Source organism: Rosa chinensis, chromosome 7 (genome assembly GCF_002994745.2).
Source record: "Rosa chinensis cultivar Old Blush chromosome 7, RchiOBHm-V2, whole genome shotgun sequence".
NCBI lineage: Eukaryota > Viridiplantae > Streptophyta > Magnoliopsida > Rosales > Rosaceae > Rosa > Rosa chinensis.
This window is the reverse complement of record NC_037094.1, coordinates 51676713-51688272: the sequence shown is the minus strand read 5'-3', so window position 1 is coordinate 51688272 and position 11560 is coordinate 51676713. Positions and strand designations below refer to the sequence as shown.

Genomic DNA, 11560 nt, shown 5'->3' with positions numbered 1-11560 from the left:
ATACGAAAAATTGAGTCTGGGTATCACTTTGATAACTTTTAAAGTTCGGGTATCATATTGTCAGTCACCCAAGTCTTCAGACACTGTTGGTGCAAAAAACCCTAAGATAAATTTATACAGTTCTAAATTCCAACAATTGTTATGCACACAGCTAAACCACACAACACACTAAAAAGTTTAGAACAAGTGAAAGCATCAACCTAATAAAATCGCATCTGAGTCCATAAACATCCCCAAAAAGCTCTCAGACACTTATAAAAAGAAAATAATGGTTTAGGACAAGAAAGATTTTGTGGCTCCATCATCATATAGATACTGTATATAGCATAACGTTCACCAAAAACTTCTATCTGTGTTTTAAAGAAGGTAATATGCAAAATAAAATAAAAAAACCTTCAAACAAAAGTTTTTTTTTTTTTTTTTTAAGGGGTTTGGAACCCAGCCTAACTGGGAGTCTCACCCCACGCTCGAATATTATTAATAGAAGAAGAATGATTGTACACCGAGGGGGATATATAACCTTCACCTCGAGTACTAGTACAAGAATCCTCACAGAGGACATCCTGGATAATCACAGGTTCCTCTTCTAACCAATACTCATCTAAATAACCTGAACTAGCAAGGTGTGCCAATCTATGAGCTACAATATTTGCTTCACGATAAATGGATTGTAAACTAACAGAAGGAATAGCCCTTAAGTAAGATTTACAACCCTCTCCAATATTACCAACGTCTGATAGGTCTTCAAAATCTCCCTTCAGTGCAGTAACCACCGCCGCACAATCAGTTTCAATGTCAACATTTATCATGCCTTGGTGAATCACAAGTAAAAGGCCTGCTCGCATTGCTTCTAGTTCCATATGTAAAGCAGAACAAATTAACAAAGAAGAAAGGACATGCAATAGCTGCTAAAAACATACCATGCTCATCTCTAATAACTGCCCCTATCCCTCCTTGTTAGCAAGACATAGATAAATGTAGTATTTCAATGTGTAAATTGTGCATCATGTATTTTCATCTTATTATGTGCCACATGCAATTAAAATCTCACCAAATAAAATGCAAACATTTCACAATCCCAACTAACATAAAAGTATCAATTCTTGTAGTACAATGCCATGACATCACAAATTTCTGAGAGTCCAAAAGCTTCGTTAATCATGATATTCAATCCACTCTAGCAATGACACAGAGCATCCTATCAGAACCAGTATAAAATCTCAATACCCCCTTCTTCTCATGCAAAATTGCTTGATTTACAAAATCCTACCTCCAAATTAGTACAAAAACAACGTCCACATCCTTTTAATACCATTCAAATTGTTAAACTCTAAAAGCCCCAAATAACAAAATCCATGACACCCATCCCCGATTGAAAACAACAAACAGCACAAACTTAAACTGCTCACACTGAAACCACAATTAACCTCTCCATGGTTTTGGGATTGTCGAGTCCTCTAGAGCAAACTGAGTACAAAAAAAACTCACATAAGCACCAACTAACAATACCATTGAAACAAGGGCTTACCTTATCGATCTCCATTGAAGCTAGATTCAAGCTAAGCACGGATTTGAACTATATGCTACTGCTTTAGAGATTTTGCAGATTTAGGCCTGTGAAATCTGAAATTTGAGCTCGGATTAACATATTGCTACTGCTTTTACGTGGAATCGAAGAAAATTCATGAACCAATTTCGAAATTGAAGAAAAACTTACTTTGCTACTGTGTTGGCTTCGTTGCTGGGAGTTTTGGAGTTTTTGTTTTGGGGTTTGCGTTTTTGGGTGTTGGGTATTGGGTCAGTGACATGTGCGTAAATTTTAATGAAAACTAAGTATTTTGGTCATTTTCCATTAAAATTCGGAGCTAGGCCTGCTTCATTTGGTTTTGGGCCTGGGTTCGTGTCTTTATTTGTATAAATCTATTTGAAGGTGGGTTTTCTGTGTTTACATCTTTGGTCTGGTGCTACTATATATGTAATTTTTTTTTTTTTTTTTAATCAAAGGGGGAAATTCCATTAAAAAAAGGGGACAACTATCCCAAAGTACAAACAATCCCACAAGGGGTACACATACAACAAAAACAATGGGTCCAAGCATGGCCCAGTAAACAAGAAAAACAAGGGCCCAGCCCGGGTGGTTATCGAAAACCACACAAAACACCCCTTCGCCATTAGAGAATACGCTGCCGTCGGAGAGCTTGATATGGATCCTTCGCCATCTTCCTTCCCTTGCTCAATAGCACGAAGCTGCAAGCCTTCTATCCCTCACCCATAGTGGAATCTCGGCTGATCTCCCCCACACACTTGTCCCTCGAAGGGACTGGGTCATTCTAGAGTCCAAAACACCGTACGGTTTCGGGGACCTTTTACCATCCATTAAGATAAGAGATTATAGATGATATTGGTGTATTATTTGACATTGATATATTAGTCATTTCCACAAACTTATACGAAAATCAGACGGTCGGATTCTCACGAATAGCATTTCGAATCACCATTTCATAATTATACGAAGATCCAACGGTCAGATCTTTGCCTATGACCACACAAAGTCATCGGAACAGTCATATGATCAACATATCAAAACTACAAGTCCATCGGACGGTCCGATCTTCACAGATCACAAATCGAACGATCGAAATCGATCAAAACGTAAAAATTCATAACTTAATCATACGATATCCAAAATTGTGTATAATATATCGAAATGATCATATTGAAATATAGAATCTAAAAATGCACAGAAACTGCTCTTGTGACCCCCGGAGGTGGCCGGAAAGGGCCGCCAGAGTTAGTGGCAGAGCTGCAGCCAACCACCACCAGTGGTGTCGGGGCCCGGCTTCTCTTCTTCATATTATCAAGCTTAACAACTTTCCTAACTAGCATGTTAGCTGGAAATGACTGGAAGGGATCGAAATTACCTAGAACCAGTCGAGGTAGCCAGGAAATTTGCAGAAACCGACGAGCTCCAGCTCGACGTAAAAACTTCCACCACTCACCTTGATCCCTTCTAGAGACTTGCTCAGAAACTCAAGATGAGTTAACCAGGCCAAGAATCACAAGGAACAGTGGTCTGTAACTCGAGATATCCGGATTGAAAGGTTGTTTTTCGATCTAGAAGGGTTGAGCTCCGAGGAACGTGAAATAGATTACTCCAGGTGCAATCCTTCTTGGAGCATGATCAGGGGGTTGAGGCAAGTTCAGGGAGCTAAGGATCTCAGGTTGTGGTGGCCGGAGCTAGGAGAAAACGGCGTTGACCTTTTTTTCTGGGTTTCAAATCGGTTGCTCCGATCTGCCGGATTATAAGCCGTTCCAGTGGAAATGGTCAAGTCCAGCAGCTAGGCGACGTCGAGCAGCCCTCGGCGGCAACTCGCCTTGGCCGGACGACGGCGCTGCAGGTAAAGGAAGAAAAGCCCAGAAACGGGGGAGAGGAGAGAGGAGAGAGAATAGGCCGAGGGTTTCCAAAAACGGAAAAATGTGACAATTTTGGAAAGTTTCCAGAAATGGAAACTTATATACAAAAATGAAAACTTTTTAAAAAATTCAAAACTAATTCATACGAACTCCAATTTTTTGCATTCCGCATATGCACGAGTTCGTATCGACGTGCTCTACGACTTTCATGAAAGAAGTTTTCCCAAATTCTGAACGTATAAAAAGTCAATTTTTCGAGACCTCCTAAATAACGTTCATTTTCGAAATAAAATCAAATCGAAACCAAATTCTCGTACAACGACTTACAAAATAGTCTCAATATTCATAATTCAAATATTCAAACAATTAATGAATTACATGAATTTATCTAATGAAATTTCGGGTCTTCACATATAGGTTGTTGACTACTCCTGCCGAGCATGTAATTATGGTAAAGAAGACTCATAGAAGAATTTAGGCTAGAACAAACTAGACAAACTAGGCTAAAACCTTACCAAACTAGGACAAAATCCACAAAAAAGAAGTGAAATTTATTGGAAAACACAAATTAAAACCTAAAACTTAAAAGCAGCCCTTAGGCCCAATAGGAAAACCAAGCCTAAGGCCCAACAATAAGTGGCCCAGCTTCAGCTCGCTCAGTCCAAGTTAGACGTGCACACAGTGCAACCACGGCCGCTTCCGCTATTGCAATCGCCACTAGCATCTAGGACACCTTCAGCATTGCACCACCTCGACGTCACCACTTAAGAAATCCGAACAAAAACTGGTGTGCTGATGTAAGACCAGAGAAATTTATTATTTAGTCGAGGTTATTAATTTATGAAACGTTCATTTATCGAAATTTTATTGTATGACTTGGATATATTTGCAATCTTGATTATAAGAATGTAACCACGAAACTCCTGTAACGAAAGAAAGAAGGATGCTTGTACAAAATATTTCTTTATTAATGAATTTGAGGGTTACAATCTCTATAGTTATTCTTTCACAAGAATTTTCTTTGATTCGATCTCCGATGTTGGTTTGACTCAATGGTAGGGAGCACTTGATCTTGAATCGAATGGTTGTAGTGTGAACTTTTTGTTATGTCAACTATTTACAAAAGACAATTGATCAAGAGCCCTAGAGGCTTGATTTTGATCGGTATTAGGCCATGAGTGATGTCATGTGGTGAGCGTTCTTCAGCTTTGGTAGAGGATGAACTGGCACGTATGTTTGGTGCTTGTTGATTCTCGACGAGCTTGATGAAGAATTTGGCAGAAACTTTGCTTTGTTGATGAGTTGAAGACAATGGATGATCAAGGGCTATAGAGGCTTAATCTTGACCGGACTTGAACCACGACCGGTATCACGTGATAGTTGTTCTTCGACTTTGGTAGGGGATGAACCAATATGTGTGCTTGGTGCGTGTCAATTCTCCAAGATCTTGATGAAGAACTTGTCAAAAAATTTACTTTGTTGACGACTTGAAGATGACGGTTGATCAAGGGCTGCAGAGACTTGATCTTGATCAGATTTGAACCATGAGTGGTGTCACATGGTGAGTACAACTTTGATGGCGGATGAATTGGCATGTGTGCTTGGTGCTTGTTGATTCGCCGTGATTTTGAAGACTTTTGAGTTTATAGGTGATTTCCCTTGTTTGTCTGAAGTCGGCGAGGTGAAGGGACCGACTATTTGGTAGCTTGATGGTTCTTCACAAGCTTAGGAGACTTCTGAGCTTTTGGAGAGATTTCTTTTCCATATGTCTATCGTGTCTTCGATCTCTTGATTTGAGAAGAGGTATTTATAATGTCGGCGTCTCCCTCAACTTTGAATGCATTGATAACATAGCATTAGTCACATTCCTTAAATATGATTGATTGATTTAATTACTTTTTATTTAAGGAATATGCCAATCACTTATGATTTGATTTAATAATTGATTTCAATAATAATTAATCAATTTAATCTGATCGATATTTGTATTTAATGCTTGATTTTCATTGAGATTGTTGTCAATTTTAATATATATAGTACTCGCAAGTGCACGAATCAATTGTAGAATAGATGTGCAGCACGAGGTCATTCCTTCAAGGACTGATTGAAACAATTTTGTTGTGACAAATGTGTTATACTGAAGTGAAACAAAATGATTTTTATGATGTGGGTGAGTTTTAAACATAAAATTAAAGAAAGAAAAACTAAAATTAAAGATAAGAATGAGTAATGAGATTCCTTAGAGTTTAAGAGTAGATTACAAAGATGCTAAAGCATTGAATCCACCACCTAATACTTCTAACCTATTTTCTGGTTGATAACAATTGAATTGCCATGATTTTATGCTAAAAGATTTCCGTACATAAGCCTTATTGATCTCGGACATCTGCCAAAGTTCTTCTAACTTATGAATTCTAACTTATTGATCCCGTATAGAACTCAAGTAGCCAAACTATAATTTACTCCACTTAATAATTAGGTTCAAGCAAACGTGTTCAACTCCATTAAGAACAAAAAGAACTAGGAAATCATGCAGACAAGAATATCAACTATGATCAAGCGCACTTGTATTCTCAATTCATAACTCTTTAATCACAATATTAAATTGTCTTTTGGCACCCTAGAAAACATCTACTCTTTGTTCAAGCCTCATGTTCTCCAACCAAACAACTAATAAACAAAACCTAGGTCTTATTTATCTCGAGCAAAGATTTTGAATAAAAGTTCTATTGAAACAGTGATTAAAAGTTTAACATAGAAATCTAGAAATTCAATAACAAACCAACTAAACAAATAGAATAGTCATACTAGGCCTTCATCGATCTCAGCCCTAGCTTAGAAGTTTAGTAATCCATAAATATGAAAAGCATGATTAGAACCTAAGAAAACATGAAACAAACAATGAAGAATTGAGGAACTCAGGTCAAGCGATGGTGAAAGCTTCTCTTCTCCTTGTTCTCTGCATAATATGCTGTCTCTTGTGTCTCCACATGTCCTAGGTTTCAGCCTTGTATGTCTCTTTTAATTCCTACTTGACTCGGGCTCTTAATAAGTGTTCTAGTCCAACTTGGAATAGATTTATTCTCTCTTGAAAATTATTCTATGCACCGACGGTGTAAGTGACCCAACCCTTATAAAATAATCTCAACCCTTGATATTTATTATCAACTTTATTTTTAATAAACAAAAAGTGTATTTAATGCAATCTAACCCCTCCAAATAAACACAAGGTTATTGTAGTCAATGCAAGAAATCACTCCAAATATGTCAGACACGTTCAATCTTGTTCCATTCGAGTGTTAAGAACAACAGACTTGAGCCTCACAAGTTAGATTCCAAAAAGATATGAGATCAGGATAGTAAGCATCCTTTCAATCCCAGGTTTGACTTTAAGCTCCAAATCTTTCTTTTCTCCAATTTAACCTACAAAACACAAACACAAAGTAAATGACTCAAAAATGACAAGAACTAAGCCTAGAATCCTACATTTAAGGGGATAAAAATTTATGAAATTATGAGTCTATCAGAGATCAATCAGTTTAATATGATCGATATGATCGATCTATTTATATATATATATATATATATATATATATATATATTAGAAATAAAGTGTTGGTGCGGCTGCCCTTAAGTCTTGATTAATGAAACTATCAAATACAATGGGGAGCATTGAGCCTAAACCTCTTATTACAACATGCATATCTACAGTATGTCACGAAATAATATTATGAATCTCTACAGAAAACATGTATTCTAACAAGCACCAACTAACAAATAGTGCTCTATTGGCTACTCAATTTGCTTTGACAAAGCGGTGACATAACAGAAAAATAACTCAATATGTAATCCTATTGCAATGTAGCATAATTACTATAAACACAGCTTTCCTACTATGATTGATCCGTTTTAATGCTTAACTTGAGCAACAACCACTTAGCGATTAATTGACGTTTCCACGTCATTTAATCAATGGATCACTTGTGTTTTGACAAGTATCATCCTTAGAGCTCAAATGATTTTGGTGACATTCGAGGCACGTGTACCGTTTGCAAGACTCACATGTCAACTAAACTTGTTTGATGAGAATTTCAGAGATTGACCGATTTATTTAATGAATTTTATTTTTATCAAATTTTTTGCGTCTACAAAGAAATAACATGAATATCTGTATAATGATCCTTATGTGGTCAATCGTAATATTAAGTATCAACCAATGAACACAAATTAGTAAAGAATGCAATTATAGAATGTTCGGGTCGGAATGAATTCTGCAATGTTCAAAAAATTTTGAATTCGAATTTCAATATTTTCATATATTTATACTATTATTAAGAGAAGAAGTTTTGTTAGTCAAAATCAAAATTTTTTACATAAATGACCCTAAAATATTAAAAGACTTTGAGAATTAATTAAATCAGAGGGACAATTATAACAATTAAAAATTATATTTTTATTAAGAAAAATAAACAAAATAAATCTCACAATCCACTTTTCCCTTCTACTAACTTTTCTCTACAATAACCGTACGTTTTCTTCTATTGTCTTTTCTTTTTTGTTGTGTGACAAAAAAAAATGGAAATACTTGCACATGTAGAGTATGTGTGGAGGAAAGCTAGTAGTAATTCTAGTTGAAAGTTGTGAATTTTGGATTTGGATCATAATCAGATCAGACGAAAATCAGTTGCTTTCAAGTTTCAACTCAAAAATGGATGGAATCGGAATTTTGTATGCAAGTCGCAGGCCTAGTTGCAAGAATGATAAAATAGGACCATATGGTCCATAAGTCCATGGTAGGTTATGAAAATCGTTTTCAATTTCTTCCCATTGTTAAAGGAAATTGAGTATAAATTACTTTTACCTACCTAATAAATGAATGGTCCAATCGATCACGTTGAAAATCTTTTGGTATATCAGCACCCTATAATTTCTCAACAGAACTCCCTTAGGTGGTAATGTATATATATATTTACACTTGTAAATGCAAACAGTTTTGACCTAAACTGATGCCTAATCTCTCTCTCTCCAACGTCTATTATAAAAAAAAAAATCTGCCATCGTTCCCTTGGGTAGAAATTCAGAATCAACTCTTCTGTAGTATCTTCTCCTTCAGGTATATCTTCAAATTTTATTTTACTTTTGATAAGATACAAAGACAAGTATTAGCTAGTGTCATAGAAACATATTTGTTTTCCTTTTGTCTATTTGTTTGAGTTTCAATGTTGTGTCTGTACATTTGAGGCCGGCCGATAACTAATTTAAAATTTGAATTCAAATTTGGGAGAGATTAATCATGTGTCAGATAATGAAACTCACATGAATCTGCACACACATTGTATAAGAGTTTGTAGGTTTATCTTCAGAAATCTAGCTAAATCTGCAGAGAAGTGTTGATTAGTTTACACTGCTCATAGCTGCAGGTACATCCGTAAAAAGAGAATTGAAATGGTATTAATTGATCTTGGTTTTTGATCACTTACAGATTATATGTGTTTCCTTTATCATATCATCAAGTGTGGTCAATACGATCAAATTACCAATTAGTTGAAATAATCGTATGTGGAATAGAAGGACTTGAATTTGGAAAAGTTCATTCTCAAAGAGATTGAATTACCGGTCTATGAGAAAAATGGAGTCATGGAGATCTAACAATTAATTAGTACCGGCCTCATATGTCCTTGCAACTTCGCATGCTTGTACAACAAGTGGATTCTTTTGGATTAGTTGTCTATAGCATCAATGTTTGGTCAGCCTTTAGATATCTGTTCACACTTTTAAAGGGTCATCTCTATCAATAAAATTAGTAGTTAGCAAAAGCTGCTATCTACTGGTGCATTTTTAGGAGTCTCAGTGGATTGACACAATGAGAATTTCATTCATGCTTTTTAGTAGCTTACATTCTTCAACACTCTCCATTGATCCGTATGTACTTTTTTGAGCACTTACGTGGTATGGGAGATGCTGGACCAACTTCCCTTTTCTATATAAAGCAGATTTTGACAGAGTTAATTAGCTTGGATTCCTCTAAGGTTTAACACAGAGTTTCTTGAATCACTCTACATAATTGGCTTGGATTCTGCAACTATGTATATCATATCCTTCTTGTCGTTCCAATATCCATTAAAATTGGTTCAAGGATGTCTCATCCTTAATCGATGCACTTCGGAGAAGACAATATTGGAATTGATTCACTTTGCCTGAGAGAGAGAGAGATTAACTGAAGGATAATTGTCAATATTGTTTAGTACTGAATCACAACTGATTAGCTTGCAGATATACTCCTAGCTATGGTTGATTTCCTTACAATTTCATTTGATGGGTGCTAACCAGAAGATCAGCTCATCTGCAGAACGAGATGCTCGCTGCAGCTACTGTATCGTATTATATAGCACTCAGAATATTCCAAAAGCTTATTAAGTCTGGTCAGAATGGATTAAGTTATCCATTCATAAAGTACCTAAGGTTAGCAATAGGTAGTTATGCTTGTTGTAATCATTAGTGATTATGATAATTTAAGGATCTACTGCAAACTAATACTGGTGTATCCAAGTAGTGCTGATCTACTATGATTGAGAGACCATACAAGAATATAGTTCAAGCTTTATTATTTCTCCAGTAAGTTTTTGATCATTTACACTATCTCTTCTGATTGAAGCTCTTACACTATCTTTTCCTTTCTAGGTTGTACAGAGATGGATTCCGTTAGAGGACAAGGAGGCATCCAGATGCTGCTAACAGCTGAACAGGAAGCTCAACACATTGTTAACAGCGCTAGAAACTGTAAATGCTTAAACTCATTTCCACAATTATCATTCGACATGTATGATCGCATATTTGACTACAGCTGATTATAGGTTGATCGAATAAGTTTCATCACGTCGTTTATTCGACTTCCATTGTTTTCTGATTCTGTGTTTTTCATGTCATCTGCTCCTTTTCTATTTTAACCATTTGTGTGTGTCTTGCACAATAACCTTACATTCTTTAGCGAAGATGGCTCGCTTGAGACAAGCTAAAGAAGAAGCTGAGAGGGAAGTGCAACAGTATCGCACCAATATGGAGGCTGAGTACCAAAACAAACTTTCAGAGGTACCACCAATCAATATCAAAAGAACTTCATTCTTGCCACAAAAGATGTATAAATAAATAAGAAGTCATTTGCTTTCTTCAAATGAAATATTGCGAAGCATCAGTACATTACCATCATAAAATGATCTGATTAGCCTTTTATTAAATTTCTGCAGACAAGTGGGAGTTCTGGATCCAATGTAAAAAGGCTCGAGGAAGAAACAGAAACGAAGATTAAGAGCTTGAAGGAATCAGCCTCCAAAGTCCAATCAGATATTGTTGGCATGGTTATGAAGTATATCACTAATGTGAAAATTTGAAGCGTGCAGGTATGGACGCAGCTGATTTATTAATTATGTTACATGCTAACTCTATTTATTTTGGATTAGTCACATCAAGTCATATATAGGTTTATGAGGTTTATATTACTATAACTTAGTAATAAATCTGCACTGTAATATCAGCAGCCACTGAATGCTGTTTGAACTACATATGGGTGCAAACACATGAACTCACTTGACCCTATAAAGAATTCCAGTTTTCATATGCATTGATCTCTCTAATATTATCGAAACAAAACTGCAATACTAACAATCAATTCCTAATATTAATTTGTTCTCTTGGTTGTCTTATTATCCAGTCACAATATATGTCGAGTTGGTGCAGAGAGATCATGGAATAATGGAGTGCATAGCTATAGCAGACAGGATAGTTTTCAAAAATCTTTTTATCTTTGGAGAATGTCTTAGCAAAGAATTTCTCTAGTTCCTGTTTTCTTTTTAACATGCTTCTATTTCCTTCTGTACTGATAATAATTTTGACATTATACTGTATCTGATATACTGTAGTAATTGCGAAGTTTTCAAACACACAGAGAAAGTCAGTTAGGGAAAAAATAGGAGAGATTAAAACCGAGCAATTTTTCTTTCCACACACTCTTGAGGTTTGATAAAGTTACAGCAGCACTCTGAAGATCATTAACAAGGATTTAGATGTGGAAACCACAAGATAAGCTCTGCAGACTGTGACTAGAGTTCATTACCCAACTCTTGTTTTTTTTTTCTTTATTTGATCAACA

General features: G+C 35.9%; 1 protein-coding gene across 2 annotated transcripts; it reads left to right on the top strand.

Moving 5' to 3' along the window:
- Positions 1-8404: 8404 nt before the first annotated feature.
- LOC112175343 (V-type proton ATPase subunit G) lies at positions 8405-11330 on the top strand. Of its 2 annotated transcripts, XM_040512176.1 has the most exons (6): positions 8423-8527; positions 9681-9876; positions 10096-10194; positions 10403-10503; positions 10659-10811; positions 11123-11330. In XM_040512176.1, exons 3-5 carry the CDS (start codon positions 10107-10109, stop codon positions 10800-10802), a joined length of 333 nt encoding a protein of 110 aa, XP_040368110.1. In that variant the 5' UTR covers positions 8423-8527; positions 9681-9876; positions 10096-10106; the 3' UTR covers positions 10803-10811; positions 11123-11330. The 2 variants fall into 2 exon arrangements, with proteins under 2 accessions (XP_024168783.1, XP_040368110.1); XM_024313015.2 differs by lacking the exon at positions 9681-9876 and having other exon boundaries at positions 8405-8527.
- Positions 11331-11560: the final 230 nt, after the last annotated feature.